Source organism: Toxotes jaculatrix, chromosome 2 (assembly GCF_017976425.1).
Source record: "Toxotes jaculatrix isolate fToxJac2 chromosome 2, fToxJac2.pri, whole genome shotgun sequence".
In the NCBI taxonomy this organism is placed as follows: Eukaryota; Metazoa; Chordata; class Actinopteri; family Toxotidae; genus Toxotes; species Toxotes jaculatrix.
Genome location: NC_054395.1, coordinates 16,406,807 through 16,427,293, shown reverse-complemented (window position 1 = coordinate 16,427,293; position 20,487 = coordinate 16,406,807). Strand labels below are relative to the sequence as shown.

Genomic DNA, 20,487 nt, shown 5'->3' with positions numbered 1-20,487 from the left:
TATTTTAAAAAATTGAGGTTTGTATGTTACCCTGTTCAAAGGACTGTGAGGGTGATAGGAGCACATGTGATTCATCACCTGTGACAGCACCGCTACTTATTTACTATAGCTAAAGACACAGCGACAGGTAGAGGCACACAGCTACCCATGAGCCTCTCGGGGCAGTTGTCCTGCTCTGGTTTGACTGTGGATCTCTTAATAGGATTATCTATTCTCAGTACAGGAGAAAGGCTGAGGGACAAAATGAACCAAACACCGACAGGAACTTGTGAAAAGACATTTGAGTTTTGGACAGCGATGAAAAATCCCTTGTTGACTTAATCTGGTTTTTACCTGAGTAAGACATTTGGATTATTCTCGTAAAGACACCAACAACTGAAGTGATGAACGCTGAGGTGAGTCAAGTAATCTACCACCTGTCCTGTCTGTTCGCGTTAATACTGCTTTCTACATTGATCAGTGACAGAGGTAATTTTTCTGAACATCTTTCAGCCTGATGCAGAGACAAACAGCTACATCCTGTCTGCCATGCTGGGCAGCGAGGACAGTGATGAAGGTAACAGCTAAAAAAAAAAAATGCTCCTGAAAAATACCAGTGTCATGGCTTTAAACTGGATTTTATATTTTGAAACAGAAACCAGTCAAGAGGAGCCGCCAATCACAAGCTGGAACGAGCTGTCCATCATAGAGCGTGTAGGCCTCAACAGGTGCAATAAACTGACCGGCATACACTACAATATTTATATATATATTTATTTCATTAATTTGATTTTGTTCTTTCATTATGTTTCAACCTTTCCTTTTTTTCTGACAGTGTAGAGATGTCAGAGAAAGATTTGGAGGTAAGGCCCAGACGTCTTCTTCTGCTGTGATTTTCTGCAGATTAGACACTCTTTAATTTAATTCAACAGTTTTTATGTTTAAGTTCTTGATATACTTAAGTACTTAATGACATGGGTTTTTGTATTTTGTATACTTTGTATTTTTTTTTTTAAATATAAAGAGTGAGGTATATGAATGCACTGGAAACCTGTGTGAAATGAATGATGGGAGTTTGTTTCTGCTCTCAGACTGCCTTCTCTCAGATCGCCCTGGCTTTCCGCTGCGATCAGTACACCCTGAAGCAGAGGCTGCAGGCGGAGGAGCACGCCCGCAACCTGGCTGAGGAGAACATCCAGCTGGAGCTGAGCAGAGGCAGGGAGACCCTGGAGGTACAGAGTGAGACGGATGATCTGAAGTAAGTCTTCCTTACACCACGACAGAGCAGGGACACGTGTGTTTGTGTTTGTTTTCAGACACTGAAGGGCCTGTGTCTGGACAGCACGCGCAGTAAGATCCTGCAGAGGCTGGAGCTGTCCCTGGACATCCTCGGTGGGACTGTGGAACGAATCTCCAACACAGCTGAGGTCCTTGGGGCTGTGCACCAGGTACACAAATTTGCCCCTTGGTGGCTCAGCACTACTTAAGACATTTAATTTAATTTAATTTAATTTAATTTAATTTAATTTAATTTAATTTAATTTAATTTAATTTAATTTTGCAGCAGGAAAAACAACCAAAAAAAAAAAACACCATCAGACCTGACTCACATTAAAGGATATGTTCACAATTTTCTAAATGTGTTTTAAAACAATAGTCAAGTGCTCATATGAACATTGAAACAGTTTTTATTTGCTGTAATCATTCCTCCTGTTCGTACTGGCTACCAAGATGACCAAGGTTATGAGGCTTCATCTGTCCGAGGAAGAAAAATCAAGTGGATTTTGACCAAATTTACAGGTTGTCTTTCCTGTTGAGGTGCGGTGGAGAAACAGTGACAGAAGAATAAAAGGTTTTTACTAAAAAGGCTGAATGTTGGTACATCACTGACAAATGGTGATTGGCCCAGATGCTCTACAGACCTCTTCCAGATGAGAAGGATCTGACTACAAAAACAAAACCCACATCACACTGGCAGAGGACGAATGCTTTATCAGTCTAAAATTTTAAACAATATCTGGAAAAAAATGTTTGTTCACTGACTGAGAACATATAAAGAAATCAGTGGACTCCTTCAGCTAAATGTGGACTCATAATCTGGCAACATATTCAATCTTGACCTGCAGCACATTTTAAAGTACTGATGTACATTTCTAAAGATATTAACAACATTAACTTAGACTTTTTGTTTGTAGCACCTATTATAAAATAGTCTCTTAATTTCTTATTTTCTGTTTGTAACAGGAGGCTCGAGTGAGTCGGGCAGTCGAGCTCATGGTGGCTCATGTGGAGAATCTGAGGAGGCGACATGACAGAAACTTGGCAGAGCTGGAAGAGGCCAAGAGGATGATCCAGCAGCAGAACTCGTGTAGAAGCTTTATCGATCCAAGAGCCTCACCAGGTTCCCGATACTTTAGTATGTCTGTCTGAAGTATTTTACCAGGATGTCACATGCAATATTTGACTGACGACTCTGGATCTTTTGTCCTAGATCCAGAGGAAAGTGACAACAGAAAAAGAAGCTCTTATCAGGTATGGAGATATTTATCTCATTGTCCCATCGAATAACAGTAGTACAACCTTTTCATCATCTCAGTCTCCTTTTTATTCTCCTCTCCATTAGAACAGCGGCCGTCGAAGGGTCAGCATCTCAGTCATTTCCGGCCAAACTCAGGTAAGGCATTTTTTTATTTTATTTTACCGACCTCTGCTGCTTTCTCTACAGATGTTGTCAGAATCATAAAGAGTGTCTTCCTCTTTGTCTCTACAGGAGAAGAGAAAGCGAGACTTGAGGAAGCGGGCGGCTCATGGAGGGTCCTCCAGCAGGAAGTCCTCCCCTACCTGCCCGTCTCCATCCCAGAGCTCAGAGTCCAGCTGCTCTGCCATCACCAAGGACGACAGCTACTCAGTGGATGACAGGTCAACTAGCAACTCAGTGCTTATTTTCTGTATCTGATCTTGATAGATGTTTTAAATCAGGTGTGCGTCATCTAATTTGTTTTGTTTTTCTCAGGCCACTTGATCCAGAGGAAGCTCCGCCAGAAGCTTCAGCCGCTCAGCTTCCTCCAGACCCTGCTGCTCCCATCCCCGGCACAGAGTGCCCCCCATCAAAACAAGTGGTGACCAGGAAAATACAAAACCAAAAGTACAGCAATGAAATCACTTTTATCAGACAATATCACAGAAACACTGCACAATACAAGAGCCTGCAATATTTATCACTTTGATTAGGCTCTTTATGTTTGTACTTTTAATTACTGCTACTAAAATTCTTTATGTTGTTTAATGCTGCCACATAACATCACTTTGCAACGCCTGCAACTTACTGCAATTTAGAGAGCAACTGCAAACAGACCTGTTTGACAAGTCCTAGCAGGAAGTGTTATTCATTAATTAACTCTAATGTTATTAGTTACATCTGTGCTTTTGCTACGGACTAAAATTTTAAGAGCTCTTCTTGGTTGTTCTTCCATTTGTACTTATCCTGGAGACTCTGCTTTATAAAGAATCCCTGTGCTGAAAAATGATTTCAGCATATATTATGCTTACACGGTGCAGATTGTTAAATAAATCTGTGTTTAATTAATTTATCAGTTTTATACTGACGGGTTTCTGGGAGTCTATGAAGACTGCACTGGATTAACGAGAGTGTTGGTGGGTGGTCATTAGGGACAAACAGCTCAGTTTTTAGTTTTGAAAATGGATCAGTGGTGGTGAAGGTGACAGTTTCATGTGACATGATTTAGCTTAGAAGCACTATCACCACCCGTGACTGTCTTTTTTTCCTGCTCTTTTCCCCACCCTGTCTAGTCCCCCCCTGGATACTTTGCGACAGAGACACAAGAGCAAAGCTGTGTTGTCAAAGAAGAAGTCAGACAAGGATAAAAAGAGCACAAATATCCACAGACGGATCTCTGCGGGCACGTAAGTCAACATATTTGTTAAAAGCCCTATGAAAACTGCAGTGATTATTTCCTCTGGACAAACACTGACTGACGGCCCTCCTCAGGTATGGAACTTTGTGGAGACAACGTCCTCTGACTCACTGGCTGTATCGCTGTCGCTGGGTGGTCCTCTGCTTGTACCTGTTTGTGCTTTTCTGTGTTGTAACGTTGATTTACATCTTGTGGAAGCTTCATGACGGATCATTTGAGCCATGATCTGTTCTGATGGATTATACAGTTATAATATAAAACATTTTGATGTAACACTTTGGTTGTTCATCCATGTCTTCTGAAATATTTTGTGTTCTTTTATCTCAGAAAATACCCATTACCTTCTAGTTAAAAATGCCACAAACACAATTTTCAGTCACATTTCTTTTTTATTATAAATATACAAAAAATATCAAAACTGATCACTTGGTTAGTAACAAAACACCATAATGCAGTGAAAACATTCATCAAACCACCGTTAAAGGCTTCAGTGATTAATTATTAAGGGTTAATAGCAAACATCAAAATTCAGCTTACTTCATGTCAGGGCTAGACAGATGTTAAATTAGAACTATATTTATATATATATAAAAAATGGATTTTCAAAATCGTATCAAAATTTTAGTAATAAGTCTCTATGTTGAAAGAGGGGAACTTTAAATAATAGATAAATATTGTGTAACACTGAAATTATATTAAGAATGGGGGAACTTATTTGAAAACTACTGTAGGTGAATTTTATGTGCAATATGTGTGCCAGCCACAAAGCAGTTCCTGAAAACAAAAGCAAGTTTATGATCCATTTGAAACATTTATGAAATTACATGAACTTCAATTCACCTCAGTTTTTTTTTTTATTATTATCATCCATTAGAAAACAATTTAAAATAAATAAAACTGGCATACTACCTTACATTAAGTTTTAAATTAAAAGAAGACAGAGAAATGTGCTCATCCGGGCACAGATAGGTCCATGTTTTCTGCATCGCGTCAACATACAATCTCACAGAGAGTCCAGATAATAAATACAGAGATAAATAGAAAGGAATAGCACACATCCTACTGAACATACTGCAGAGGAGCAGAGGTCTCGGCTACACCTGGCTCACGATTTCAGCATCCTCAGCCACGAACCACTGGACTGGAGTCCCGTCTGCGGCTCTCTGAAGAATCAAATTACCTGAACCCTGCGAAAAACACATGAAATCAGTAATCGTCTTGTGCTTCCTGTGCACATACAGAGCTGCAACAATTAGTTGAGTAATCAATTAGCTGTCAGAAAGAATATTAATCTGCAGCTATTTAAATAAGCGATTAATCATTTCAGTCATTTTTCAACCAAAAAAATGTTTCACGATTGAGAAGCTGTAACTGACACAAGACAAACAAAATATTTGAAGATGTCACAGTGGACTGCAGTGTGGAAATTGTGATGGACATTTCTCATTGTGGGACCAAACAATTAACTGTGAAAATAATCAGTAGACTAACAGACTAAGAAAATAATTGTTAGTTTATATTAGTGGCCTGTTAAATCTGGATCATAATTAGTACCAACCTGATTAAATGGAGGCATGTGAGGTGAAGTGGGGCTTTTAACACTCAGGGAGCTCTGCTGATCAATGCAGCTTGGCCGCAGCTTCTGCCGCTGATTCCTCTGATGCCATGACTTCAGCTCCTCTGACACGATCTCCCTGGGCATCAGCCTAATGCCGTGGTTCGGGTACTCCTTCAACGAGGGTGTTCGCACCAGCCTGGTGTAAGGTGGAGGGGGTTTTAGGATTCTCCTCGGGGACAATGCTCCTTCATGCCACTGTCTTTGCTGAGGGCTGTGTACCACAGGAGGGGAGGACACAAAGCACTTCCCCATGTCCCGGTCTTGCGGGGAGAGGGGGCCATCTTCTGCTGTCGTCTTGATGTAGCCAGGGCTGGGCTGAGACTGGCCGGTGCTCTCGTGTGAGCTGGAGTAGCTGGAGAGTCCTTTTTTCTGTGCTCCAAAGTGGAATCCATAAGGCGGTGGGCAGAGCTTTGGGATCTCAGTGGGTCCGTCCCTGCCAGGAGAGCTGATGTGGGAGGAGGATGAGTGCTCCGAACTGCTGTCCTCTGAGCTGGACTGGTATGGACGCAGAGGAGAATACTCTGGAGAACGCACCATCAAGTCAACCACGCAGCGCCGCTGGGGCAGCCTGGCTCGCCCTCGACTGTTCTCGGAGCTGAGGCGCTCCATGTCAGCACACGGCTTATTTTTGGGAAGTCTGAGGAGACATATCAAGTAACATTATAAAACATTATAAGCACACATCATGCTCTTTGAACATTGAGCGGTTGATGTATCTGACATAATGCCTTGGTGTACCTGAAGGACTGGGAGTACTGACGACGAACATGCAGCTCTGGGGTGGAGGGGGCGCTCGTGGAGTTGTTGTAACGCAGGGCTGAGTTCTTGATAAACTGAGAGACAGGAATCCTGGTGCTCTCAACAGATACCTGGGTTCCTGCTGGACTACTGCACACAACAAAAACAGGAGAGACCATGTGAGTCTTGCAGGTTATGCAACTGTAGGAAAACTGACATGAACCCGTGTTTTTCTCTTTTGTAATGTTCTTTTCTCTCTGATGTTCATGTTAACAGTGTAATATGAAAAATACTGTATGTATATATTTGTTTGTTGTTCCATTATTGTTGAGATCAGTTTTATTCCACCCAGTACAGTCATGTATTTCATGGGTTGTTATCACACTTCAGACTCCTACCTGGACCTGCTGCTGCAAGCAGACTGAGGTTTTGCGGGCTTCTGGTACGGCTGGTCCAGACTGGACTCCTTCCATGGAGAGTTCTGGATGGGAGAGCGCTCATACACCACACTGTGCTGGCTTGGTGACTGCTGGGGCGACTGCAGAGTTTTGGCTGCTGACAGCTGGAGAGGGTCTGAAAAGGAAGTGCCCAGCACTGGAGGAGAGAGGGGGCTGGGCGAGTCCACATCTACGAACGGCCAGAGGGAACACCGAGTCAGCCAGTATGTCAAGAGTATGATTTTGTTTTTTGTTTGTTGACTTGAAAAGTTTGATTCATCATTAATTCGGACTCATCTGTTCAGTTTCAGCACACGTTAAATGATATAGCCTGTGTCTCTGAAACTGCTGCCAGTTCACTATGTATTCATGCTGTTCCAAAATATCTCCGATCTATATTGTCTATTACATACAGTGATAGAACATAACAACATACAAATACGTCCAGTTCAGATACAAATATTGACCTGTTGACAACATTTACTTCAGTTACCAGTTATGTTGCAAATTCGAAATACAGGTTACAGGTTATTCAGGTTTTTACAAAATATAATCAACAATTATGATGTATTATTACACTTGACTTGATTCATAACTGGGGAAAATTAGCCACACCAGCTGCAACATTAAAGCAATGTACACATGAATGCATCGATAATTATAATACAATAATAATTATTCTATATTATTTTGAAATGGGACGTTCTGCGTAATGTGTGTGTTTACTTTTGGTGCTTGAATCACAGCATGTTAATAAGAGAATGACAATAACCAGTAAAATTCAGCCTATGTGTGGATAAACACACTTCCCACTCACCATCATCCAGGGCCACCACATCAGACAGGGAGCTGTCATCAGACATGCACAGATCTGCATACAGAAAACAAGCGTTTTAAAAGCGCCCATCAAACCCAGTGTGTGTTCAAGGGTGCAGTACACAGATATGCCTGTAGGGGGCAGCAGTGTCGCTCACCTTTGTTTTGGCTGGTTGAGATGCTGGTGCACGGTGAGTTGCACTTGCTCTTGATCCTCTGCTGGAGCACGGCCTCCTGCAGCTCCTTCACTTTCTTCTCCTCCCTCTTGCACTGTTGGAGGCGGCTCTTCTTCTGTGGTTTACTGAGGTTCTCCTCCAGGGAGAGTTTGCGTGCCGCTTCGTAAATCTGCTGCTGAAGAGCCAAATCAGTTTCCAGAGCTTGCAACTCTGAATCCTACAATAGAGATAAGTTCAGACATTTAGTTTTCTCTTTCGCTCACATACTTTCATCAAGAATGCTAAACAGCGGTAGTGGCCTGTACCTGTTTATCCAAATGGATCAGCCCTTCGTCCAGCTTAAAGGAGGCTCCAATCCTCCTTCTGACTCGAGGTGGCTTCTCATCAGGCATCAGAGGATAGTCTGAGGGCAGTGTACCAGTCAGCTCCTGTCAAGACAAAATAAAAGTACTGATTACAAAATTTAAAAATTATGACCCTGACACAGAATGGAATCCTAACCATTAATATGGTACATATGAATATGAATGATACATATCTTGTATTGTTATCATTTGGGAGGTCACTTACTGCCTCTCTGATACAGAGCTTTCTCAGCTCCAACAGGCAGAGCTCCAGACGCTCCTCCAGAGACTGGTGCTTCAGCTTCAGGGCTCTGGTGTGAGTGGTCAGGTCCTTCACCGGGGACGTGGGGCTGTCTGGACCTGCAGACAAACACACAGAAGATCATCAGCACCTGTATCAGCTATGGAAATAACTTTCAAATGTGAGTATTGGTCGAGCTAGAATTAGTAGTAATATTGTGTTTTGATATTGATAATGCAGCCGTAAATTCTACATGACGTATGTGGAAATCAGATGCTGTATTGTTGTGTTGTACATTTCCTCACTGGTGTTCTTACCAGAGTGCAAGATAATCCCACTGTCAGTGTCACTGATCTCCTCTTTGCTCTCGATGGCCGTCATCTTGACTATCTGCTCTCACGTTTTTGAAATACCTGTTGAAATAAGTTTGTTCAGATTAGTGAAATTAGATCGATCACTTAGAAAGAATAGATTCTCCTGTTGTTTTCCTGCCACATGGCTTCATTCATGCTTGCTCCTCCTGTTTTACTTAACAAAAGTGAATGAGTGGCGAGTGTCCTTTCACACACTTATCCATGCAGCTCTCCATCTCCCTCCTCCTCCTCCACCTCTTTCTCCCTCCCGTACTCAATCACAAAAGAGGCAGACCCCCACGGTTGACTCGGCACATGTGCGGGGGTTAATCCGAATCGTGGTGCCATGGTGACGGGGCACGGTGCGGCTGGCTAGGGGAGTGTGTCGCCATGAGGCGTGTCAGAGGGCGTTTAAAGAGCCCAGACCCCGAAAAAGAAAGCAGATGGCAGCGGGAATTACCCCAGTCATGGACTGCACCTGTTTCCCCGGCGCACCCCCTCCTCCCTCAGCTCCTATTCAACCAGTGTCCAGAAAACCCTCTGGGGGCTTTGAAGTGGAAGAATGTCTCAATGCTGGGCTTGTCCACGCAGCATCAGATCGCAAGGTCCCTGCTGACTCCCATGCAACTCTGCCCATTTTACTAACACACTTTCACAAACAGGCGAGCACAATTCATGTTTATGGCCTGCTCTGTTCCATTGTTCCTTTCAGCCAAACATCTGACTGACAATAACCAAAAACGAGAAGCGAAGAGGAACAACAGCAGGAAAGAGGAAAACAGTAACAACAACAAATTGGAGATTGGAAATTAAGTCGAGGCTTTTAAAGCCAGGCCAGGAGAGCTGTGTGTGGCTGTTCTGGTAAAATTGCCTCAGGGTGAGAGACACAACTGCAGAAAATACTGCCTTTGTTTCCTGTATTTTTTAGGTCAATTAATTTATTCTGGATCTCATGTGCCTGTCCACCCTAAACTTCTCCTTAAAAAGACCAGCAGATCACAAGTAACAAGGATATGGGCTCTAACATGATGAAACTTCAATGCTACACATTCGTAAAAGGACAGTTCATAAACCCGATGCCTGGTGGAGCAGCCTGTGTGTTAAAATCATATAAGAAAAACAATATTTTATTGGTCAGGAATAAAGGGGAGGCAGTCAGGGAGACAGGGAGACATGAAAACAGGCATCACATGAATGAGCAAAGGCTGCTATGTTTAATCCTCTGCTCCTGTCTCATCCTCTCTGTTTGGAGATTGGTATCAGGCCTTTTCCTGCAGGGACCAGGAAGATTCAGAGCCCGTGTGGATGAGAACCTCCTCTTACAGGATATTATTGTGTATCCCATAGGCCTAACCCATTCATCACAGCAACTCATGTGAACTGGTGCAGCCGGTAGCACAATGAGGCAGAGCCAGGCAGCTTGAGTCAGTAAAACAACACTTCAACAAAGGCCCTGTATCCACCAACCGGCCTCAATAATCTGCTGTGGGCGCAGTATCTGCTGACAACTCTGCTTCAGGCCCGAACGGCATTGTTGGGCCAATACCGAGACAAGGCTGCAGTGAGAGGTGGAGAAAGGAACAGTGCTGAGTTTTTACTGTGCAAGGTCGGGGCCTGCTGTAGTCTCAGACGCATGGCTCCTACGCTGCAGCAATCTAAAACTAAAGACGTCAACAGGAATCCAGCCTGGTAATCAGAGACAGGCAGGGTAATGTGGGATTTACCCACTTACACCCCATAACTCTCCGAAGACTTTCACAAGAGTCTGTGGTTGGAGGCCTAGGCTGAGTGAGTGGGTGGGTGGGTGAGTTCGGGTAAAATAGCAAATCTCACTAGAAGCTGCAGCTTATTGCCATTTATCATAGCTTTCATGAGAACCAGGAGTCGTGGGAGTGTTGAAATTATACTGTTAGGAAGAGCCAAAAAAACAATACTTCTCTTGATCGAGTGTAACAGGAACAGAAGTCCATTTCCTGAAGGGATAGCGGCTGATAGCACAGTCTCCACCCAGCAGACTAGATTCATGTAGTCATAACATCATAAGCAGGGAGAGTGTGTGATCATTGTTAATGAAGACTATCTACAAAACGTGTCAGAGATGGGAGCTGAAGGACCCCCACCCATCCCCACTTGCTCACCGGACCGTGACGGTGTAACATTTACGGAAGTGAGTGTTTATGGCAAGAGATCATGATGTGGATTCACTGTCTCGCAGACTTCCCCCACCACCCTTTCCCATGAGCCTTTGGAGCTGCGATCTCCTGGAATGCCGCCACCACCGCCGTGCTCATTACCACTGTGGTCGGCCCTGGAATTACCAACGGGGACCAGCCTCGCCGAGGAAGCAGTCAGGGATGCCTGAAACCAGACCGAAGCCTGTTCAAACCCTGTAATTAAGATTCTCCACTGAATGCTGATACTATGGAAGAAACCAAACGACTTTACAGGATGCCTTATTTCAGAGTCTGATGAAAAGCCAAAATCCATTCAGCAAAATGGATCCACTCTGTACACAATATGGGCTAAGGGAAGAAAAGTGCATCAATGTGGGGGAGCGGCAAAAGAGAAAAAAAATTAAAGTGTTGTGTGACAAAGCACGTCACTGGAGTCAGATCTTTGCCTTAAGAAGAAGGCTGAGCTTGGAAACTCCACAAACAGCAGCAAAATGCAGATTGGAGACTATAAATTTAACTTAAGGCATAGCTGTGAGAAGGCTGTGTTAAAGACTCCAACTCTGTTAGGTGCTTTAATTTGTCAACACTCATTCATATTAACAAAGATAAGTAGTTCAGGGGTCTTAGTTTTCCAACAGAGACAATGCAGGGGTAATAAGCACCATACTGGCCCTCTCTCAGTCTCTGGAGGCCATATGCTGGCCAGACACACCATCTCTGTCACAGCCCAACGACAGCATAAATACAGAGGGCAAGAAGAGATGCTCCATTGTTCCCCAGAGGCTGAAGGTCTGGCCGGGGATCATGGCACCTTGTCCCTCTGAGTCATCATTTGTGAGACTTCTGAATGGACACTGATGCTCATTCCAGGCCACAGGCAGGATGTTACCTACAGCTTTTCACCCATAAGTACCCACAGTCAACAAAAGAGCTGGGGGGATTCCAGGGGCACAACAACACAGAGGTGTTGTCTTTGGCACCACAGTAGCACTGCATGTCTGTCAACATGTGGACTGTAAAGAGGCTGTGTTTATTCTGCCGCTGTGGGCACAAACAACTGCCACCAATCAGTGTGTTCCCCCACAGAAGTTGTACAGTGTTGTTTTTTTTTTTTAATTTGTGAAAGCAACCAATTATAACCGGTCATAGCTGAAATACTGAGGGCTTGTACCTCTTCTTTTACAGTTTGTTAACAGAGCAATAAAATATGATTTTAAGAGGAACAACACTGGTGGAAGAAGTGCTCAGATGTTTTACTTAAGTAAAAAAAAAGCAGTACCACACTAAAAATAATCCTTTAAAGTAAAAGTCCTGCATTAAAATTTTTACAGAAGAAATGTTACAGAGGAAACAAAATGCACTTCAAAGTATCAATAGTAGATGTACTCATTCAGCAATTTTATGTCATAGTTGTTAATGTAGCTGAGTAAAACAGTATTTATATAAGAAACTTAGGACTTATTTGTAATGGAGTATTTTTTCAATGTGCTTTTACTAATTTTACTCAAGTAAAGGATATAAATATTTCTTCCACCACTGTTTGTTACTTTACAATATGGAAGAAGAGTGAACACTTATCTTAATGACACGTACCTTGTAACTGTTTTATTTCTACATACAGCCGAAAGAGCCAATTCAGCAGCGCTGAATGTTTATCAACATTAAGTTTAGCAGCTTATGACAGCATCCCTCCCCTCACACTCTGCATCTGGATGTGCTCATGTGGCTGTTTCCTTCCCTGCCCGGTGTTTTCCCTTTATATGATGCAGTAAACCTCCATGAAATCTTGACCACTTACCTTGTGGTGTGTTTTCTGCTCCTCTACAGCATCCTCTCGCTGAGGCAACAGCTGTCCAGACTTTCTCTGGTCTGATGCGAGAGTAGCGCTTGGGACATCTGTTTCAGTCAGCTCCACTGTCTCCCTGAAGGGGGGAGAGCTTCACTGATCTTTGCTGAGGTATTTCTTCGGTTGCTAATTTCTGCTCGTATTTACTTCATAATGTATTGTTCTTTCTTGTTTAGCTATTAAAACACATTTCTCACTAAAGTCCAAGTTTAACAGGGAGAGTTAAACTCTGTAGCACCACTGATCTCCCCTGACGTTTTTCTGAAATGGTTCGGCCCGACGCTGCTGACTTTTCAGACACGCTCTGCGTATTGACACAGCACGCGACTCGGTGAGGGGGCTTTTAATTTGAAAAGACGAACAAAAGATGAATGGCCGGAGGGAGAGAGAAGTTTTGGTAAAAACACCCAGGACAGCTGGCGAGTAAGTGGTGGTGGTGAACAAGACCACACTCACCTATTCCCTCCTAAGGCTCATTAAATAGGGACAAATATAGGCTACTTTTGCTGGTTTGTACACATTGATATATTTCTTCTGCTTGTGTTGAGTAGAATATTTTTTGCATTTATCTAGGATTATCTTCTTTATTCAGATTTTTGGTTTGTTTTTGCTTACTTTGCTTTTTACATTTTTATATAGAGTGGATGAAAAGCAACAAATATATTTGCTCAAATATAATATTCAAGCACACATTTGATATACTTTTAGCAGTTTTTCCTATTGATTCTACCACTTCCTTAATATACTATGAATATATATAAATATGATTTTACCAAGGTTATGTAAACAAGCTAAATTAATGCCAAACCATTTATGTCTGATAATCCTGCTCTCAGGATTGCACTTACTCTGCCAGTCAAGCTAAAGTTGATCAAGTCGTACCTGAGGTCAACCATGTGTCAGGAATGGCTCACTTGCTGTCATCAGTATCAATCACTCAATAGGGGAGCAGGTTTCATATGATGACATTATTGATGATTTTGCATCAAGGAAGGCCAGAAAGGTCAGGTTTTAGTTTTAGTTTTTGTTAATAGTGTTATAATTAGATTTCCTTTAGTGTGTTTTCATTTGTGTGATGAAGGATTTGTGCTATTCAGAATATTTATTCTATATTTTATTTGTATATTATTCTTTTATTTTCTTTATTATTCTAAAATAATAAAATGATATTGTTTTTATTTTATATTATTGTTATTCTCTGCTGTTGTGATGTGTGATTGTGTATATTTTTGCCACTTTTATGTATATAGAGTATATTTAATTTCTGATAACTTTTATTTCTAAACTGTTTTGGCAATGTTGGAGATGGAGATTGTTATAATAGAAATATTGTTAAACATGGCTGTTTGTGTTAAATGGCCTTTCTTTTTTGGGGGGGGGAGTCGCCCAGGGAGTAGTTCAATGTAGAACCGCCACCATATAATGGCTCATATACTGTCTTGCAGTATGTGCCCCTTACAGAGCCATTAAGTGCAGGTTCTAAAGCTTTTATAAATGGTTCTGCTCCGCTACATTTCAGAGGTAGATGATGAACATGTTGTGCTTTTTACTCCACTATCTTTATTTGACAGCTATTGCCAATAATTAATCTGCAGATTCATATCATATATACAAAACACAAGCTTATAAATTGTTACACATGGTTATTAATTAACATGTCCTACAGTATAGAATGTGTAAGATTGTAAGAATATCAAATATGATGTACTGTTATATCATTCAAATGTTTACAGCACAGTATACGGAATCAGCTCCACCTTGACTAGCAACATTAAAATGCTGCTGGTGACTTCACTGACTATCCCAAATGTCTCCAGTGCCTTAACCAGGCCCTTGGGTATTCCTGGCCTATATATCCTGAAAAGCCTCCTCCAGATGGCCTGTGCTTTCTCCTCTCGTCCCGTGATGGAATGAAAAGATCAGCTAATTAAACAAAGTCCCATATCCATGTGAAAGAACCGTGAGAGTCCTCAGGGAGAAGAGCTGCATGCAAATCAATCCCCAGTGCTTTGAATTGTGTCCAACAAAAAAAAAAAAAAAAATAACAACGCATCTCTGCAAACCATAAAGCCTTTATTTCCACAGCACAAGGACACACTAAAAATCAAAACTCAAGACAGAAACACATAACATGCCAAACACTGGGGGATTTCTACTGATACAAAACCATACTGTTGAGAAATGTGTCTCTTAGCAATTCCATAACTGTGGTCTTTTAAAGTAAGAATTAGGCTTGACTGATGTGACCCTGAAGTAGCACGAGAAGTTAATTGGAAAAAAATAAATAGTATAATTACCATAGAAAACATAAAAAATATCCAGCCTCTGAACAATAGTAGCTTTCCCTTAACAAATATCGATCCACATAATTATAAATAAAAAAAATGAGCACTTCCAATCTCTCATCAGAAACAGAACAGTGATTAAGTTTTACGAAGACATTTCTAAATGTGGATTATGTATTTCTTGGTTTGTATGCTTTCTTACACAAATTCAGATATTTCCAAATGCGAGAAAGAGATTTGAAGCCAGCCAGTGCCTCTCTGATGTTTTTTTTTTATATGTCGCTTAAAAATTTAGGGCCACTATGGTGAGATGCAGCAGGGGCTGATGGGAACCTTAGGGCCTCACTGCTCAGGCGACTGTGTGCGCCTCAGGTTATCCTTCACACGAACAAACTCTGGGATCTTCTGCTGGTTCTCCCGCCGCCTGATCTCCTCTTGCTCGTACTGGAAAAACAAAGTACAAGCCAATGTATCTGCTCTCAGCCAGTCAGTGTCATTCACATCATCCAACATCCAGCTGGTCCAGACCAAGAGCAGTTCACCTCTTGGTAACACTGGCACAAGGTATCAGCTGTTGAAACCTTTTATGTGGAAATTTCAGTATTTGCAGATCTTTTATTTAAGTAAAAGTACACATGTTTGTTTTCATTATTGAACTTTTCTCTAATAATATAATATTAATAATATAACAATTTTGTTAATATTGTTTTAATTAAATTTTAATTTGCAGGAGAACTGGCATTTTGCCCTTAAAATCTCAGAATTCTCACACCCTGGTGGTGACTCTATAATCATCCCTGGGTGTTTGGGCTAAAGTGAATTTATTTGTATTTTATAATTACTTGGTGAAATGTCTCTCAGCTGTATATTATGTGCTTCTGACCTCTTGCAGCTTCTGCTGCCTCTTGCGGAGCTCCGTCTCCAGATCTGAGGGCCTCCGTCGTGCCATCTCCTCCTCCTTGTGTAGCTCCAGTCTGCGCTGCTCCAACACTCGCTTCAGCTCCGGTTTCTCCTCCAGCAGCAGGCCCCTGCATGGTCAGCCAGAGTCCCAGTTAAACACATAAACACAATCCACCCTGCCCTGCTCCATTTCAAAGGTTGAGAAGATCAAAGGTGTTTTCAGTGTTTGAGCTCCTGTACCGTTTATGGCTGAGCAGCAGCTCGCGGTGCAGGTTCTGGTAGCTTGGTGTGTCCACTGAGGAGCCATTCAGTTTTCTGGGCTGAACGATGTCATCACTAGTGCAGTCTGCTGTGGACTGACGGGACAGTGGCGGGTGGCCAAAAGAGTTCTCTGAGGACCACAAAAAGCAGCTAAGATCAGTGTCTGTTGACCTGTACTCCTGTACTCAACTCCTCAGATCTGACAAATATAGTTACATCATTGTTTGTGCAATAAGATACCTTTTTTGTGATGCCCATATCCTGGTTTCTGTTGGTTAAAAAGTGTGAAAGAATAAAAAGAGAAGAGACACCCTGTTAGTAATTTGACCAACTAAACAATGTTAACACTGATGTGCCAAAACTGTTTTGTCCAAACATCCTCTTTTGATCCTCACCTGATTGGACAGTGGGTATAATTAGATAAAGGCTAAAAGGGACAGTGCCCGCTGTGTTGCTTAAGCAGGTGAGCTGTGTTTACGTGGAGCACAAAGGTGATGTAACAGCTCTGTCAGCCTGTCACAGTGACAGTAATGTGGGTTTGGCACGCCAGTGACTGTCTTTGGTAAAGCACGATAATAGTTAAATAGTAGTGATTAAGAAGAAAATTATGTGAATGTCGGCACTTATTATACTCATGAAATAACAATATGGGTTTAAACTTGGCATGACATCCTGTTGTAACACAATCAGACAGATACCTCAGCCACACCCACTGAAACCAGATAACCTAGTGGAAAGGATCTTATTGAGCAGGGAACAGCTGGTAGATGCTGTTGTTTTCATTCTCAGATAGATAACAGCATATTTTTGTTGTGAACTGTCCTACTGATGATCCTCATCATCCTTCCACTCTGCATTTGGGTTTGTGCCTTTTAATGTCCCCTGTCACCGACATAAGCCTTTGGATCCTGTCCCTCCTCGGGTCCCCGCAGAGAAGTTGAGCTGGGAGATAACGTGACGGGCATCTGACCTGATGGAAGCCATTGTTCCAGAAAGGACCCTGCAGCAAATCACTCCACTAGATCTCTCACAGCTTCTCCTTCCGTCTTGCAGAGACACTCTGAATTGTACTGTCACAAGGTGACTCTCCGGTGTAGCACTGAGATAATTTTACTGTCAGAAACACCAGCACAGTATTTAAGTTTGGATTCTGGTGTTTAAGACGCATGTCCAATGGTGGCCAAAGGATAAATATGGTTTCTTTTTGGCCCCATTGTCCATTAGTTAGTGTGTGTGTTGTTGGCCTCAGATGAATACTTTGTGTTTACAAATCACTATATCTGTCAAAGAAAGCTTGACTATAACTCGATCACGTTCCACCAGTTTCTGAGGTGAGCTGAGTTATTAAGTGAGGCATTTAAAATCCACAAAAAGCAGAAAGAGGCTGATGAGGATAAAATTTACACATTTAATAAGTCTTATGTTTGATATTTTTTAAATATGGATAAAGGCACCCACCCAGTACTGTTCGCCTAACTAAAATAATTTCAGAAATTAACAACCTATAACAGACTGTAAGGAAGTGGCTGTGCATCAGATTCAATCATTTTGATTGTCCTAATCTGCAATATAATTCCAGATTGTCCGAGTGACAGTATGTTGTAATAAGGCATACACTTATAATTTTTTATCTCAATTTGAATAAAATGAAGAGGGATATAAAGTCTAAAAGACAAATAGAATTCAAAATAAACCATGACAGTATACTCACAGCCTGACCGAAAGTCACCTAAACCTCTGACAGATGGTCACCAGACCAGACACTGACCTCTTACTCAACAGACAGGAGTAAAGCTCCAAGAAAACAACTTGCAAGAACTCACTTTTTTTACAGTCGACCCCTCCATGGCAGGATGGTGGAGGTCCACTGTTGTCTGTCTAGTAACAGTCTTCCTGTTTTAGTCCATTCTTAAAAGAATCACAGCTCCTCACATAGGCAGTCTGCTGTCTGTTTCTTTGCTGCTTCCAAGTCCAACATACTGCTGTTGATGCGGGATTCTCAGACTCTGTGTGCCACCTAGAAGCAGTCAATAGTGGTAGTAGACACTGAAATCTTATTACGCCATTCAAGATTACCTCACAACCCCCACAGGGCACAGGACACTAGATTAGTTAATTGCCGTCGACACAAATGCAGCTTAAATCCATCTAACCACGGCACTAGTACCAGTCGATTCTATCACAAGCCCATTAATACTGACAGAGAGACTCCAACAACACGGGTTTTCAGGGAAAGCAACATACTGCATTTTGTGTAAAGCAGTCAGATTTTTTTTTACCCTATATTCACTAGTTCTTGGAGACACAGAGTTCAAGTGTAACAGTTTGTTGTAATAAGTGGTATTGTGTCTGATAGATTAAACTAATCTACTTATTTGTTATATGGAGATGTAAATAATCAAGACTGTGCATAATCATCATTTTCAAAAGCGTGTTCACATGTTAGCTGTTGTTTAAGCTGCTGCTTCAATGAGCAGCAGCTTGCTCCAAATTATATTTCTTAACACACCCTATGAGCCAAATTGTAGTCTGAGGTCTTCTAGCAAGGACCGCCTGGCTGTGCCTTGATCAGAGTTGGTAACCCAAGTTGACAGAGCCTTTGCTGTCAAAGATCCCTGATTCTGGGATGCCTTCCCAGAGGAACTCAGGCTCACCGCCTCAATATCAGCCTTCAAGGCAAAACACACTTACACAGACAGGCGTCTACAACTTGCTGTTTGCTTCTGTCATTTAGTGGGTTGAGCTTCTTTTTGACTTATTGTAGGTTCATTTTGAGTGTTTATTTTTTGTTTGTTGATTTTGTTCCTTTTGTCTTTTTTGTTGTATTATAGTATTATATCCTAGATTTTATTTGTTTTAATCATTTTTGTGTTTCCTTGCTCTGTATAGCACTTTGAAACTATTGTTTTGAAAAGTGCTATGCAAATAAAGCTTTTTAAATTATTATTATTATTATTATTACTTAAAGTTATACACTACCTTTGTGTTCATATAGACTTGCTTAGCTGTATTGAGTTAAAAAAAAAAAAAAGGAGAAAGACGTGAAGGCCTTTTCCGTTGATGGCCACATGGGGGCAACATACAATTATTTTCTGCTTTCACTGCCCCATGACTCCATCCGGCTTTTAGATTTAAAACCCGCCCCCCGGATGTTGTCCTCCATAGTTTGAATGGCTTGTGTTTGTGTGGTGTGGATGTGTTTGTGAGAGAGCGTTTGGCGAGTGCTTGGATGAGTGAATTTGGAGTGTTTGTTAGTGTGAATGTTAGTGTGTATTTCTTAAAAAAAAAAAACCTACACAGTGATCTTATTTGATCCGGTCTGAGTTCGGCTCTGCTCTGATCGGAGATGATAGGAAAAGCGCTCGCGAGCCTCCGTGGCGATGAGCAGCAGGCGAGATTTTAAGCTCCAGGGCCTTCCACTGCTTTATGTTGTGGTAAGAGGTGATGAATTGATCAGATATACTAGTCCTGGGTGAGTTTGAGGTTCACCTCAAGCCTCACGGTGGACAATGAGTAAAGAGGCGATTCTGATCTAACCACAACCGACAAGCAGCGAGGAGCCAGGGGCGGTGGATGTTTTTAACCGTTTTAAGACGCCCGACTGTTCTAAACGATCAGCTTTCTGCTCACGAGACGTTTTGGGTGGGGGAGTCGCCATGATGTGATGTTTGCATGTATTCTGAGGTGGAAAGAATCTCTGTGTTCAAGTTTACGAAAAACTTTTACGAGCCAGGTTAACCTAAAACACTTGCAGCTAAAACTAATCTCACGGTGAATAAGTTTATCATGAGATTAGTGCTTTAGTGAAAACCGTCCTACGTTAAATACATACGGTGGGAGCTTTACGTAAAGTTTCGGGTCATTGTTTTCGCCGTCCGGGCCCTGAATTTACTATTTGGATCACTGTCCACGCTCTTATTGCATTGTTTTTAGTGAAAGGCTCTCAGCATTTGGCAGCTACACACAGAATAACAAAAGTTAAAATCCTGGACTTTTGTTTTTGAGAGGCTGGAAAACTGCAAGCTAAAATTACTCGTTAAAAGCAACGAGTTTGCCATATTAACTTCCGAGGTGATACTGTATTCACAACTTTGTTTCCGCTGCCACCAAGTGGCCAATGTATATTAATACATAAGAGAAATTGATGACTATCCATATCTTAAAAAAACTACCTTGTGATGCTTTATTTTAATAGTTATTTGGGAAAAGTTTCCAAAGTTATTGGAGCCAGTTCATTTCTTTTTATCTATGTGGAACTTTCATATTAATAAAACCTGTTTTGCAGTAAAAAAATAAAATCTTTCCATCCTGTGTTTGGATCAGTCTTTCTTCGTCCAGAACATTTTTATACATATAATAAAGGGACTGATGATAAATAGTTTAT

The 20,487-nt window shown here is 41.7% G+C and overlaps 2 protein-coding genes and 1 non-coding gene across 3 annotated transcripts; 1 reads left to right on the top strand and 2 right to left on the bottom strand.

The window, feature by feature from the left end:
- Positions 1–4,289: 4,289 nt before the first annotated feature.
- On the bottom strand, positions 4,290–12,673 carry inavaa (innate immunity activator a). Its single transcript, XM_041053212.1, has 10 exons — positions 12,610–12,673; positions 8,602–8,697; positions 8,270–8,403; positions 8,005–8,127; positions 7,682–7,916; positions 7,525–7,578; positions 6,669–6,897; positions 6,271–6,420; positions 5,473–6,169; positions 4,290–5,101 (listed from the first exon to the last, which is right to left on the bottom strand). The coding sequence occupies exons 2-10, from the start codon at positions 8,663–8,665 to the stop codon at positions 5,009–5,011; spliced, it is 1,779 nt and encodes a 592-aa protein (XP_040909146.1). The 5' UTR covers positions 8,666–8,697; positions 12,610–12,673; the 3' UTR covers positions 4,290–5,008.
- A 2,611-nt stretch (positions 12,674–15,284) lies between these two features.
- On the bottom strand, positions 15,285–17,950 carry zgc:195245 (uncharacterized protein LOC565483 homolog). Its single transcript, XM_041059866.1, has 5 exons — positions 17,927–17,950; positions 16,344–16,371; positions 16,083–16,233; positions 15,826–15,970; positions 15,285–15,386 (listed from the first exon to the last, which is right to left on the bottom strand). The coding sequence occupies exons 1-5, from the start codon at positions 17,948–17,950 to the stop codon at positions 15,285–15,287; spliced, it is 450 nt and encodes a 149-aa protein (XP_040915800.1).
- Positions 17,951–19,257: 1,307 nt separating this feature from the next.
- LOC121177362 lies at positions 19,258–19,639 on the top strand. Its single transcript, XR_005893229.1, has one exon.
- Positions 19,640–20,487: the final 848 nt, after the last annotated feature.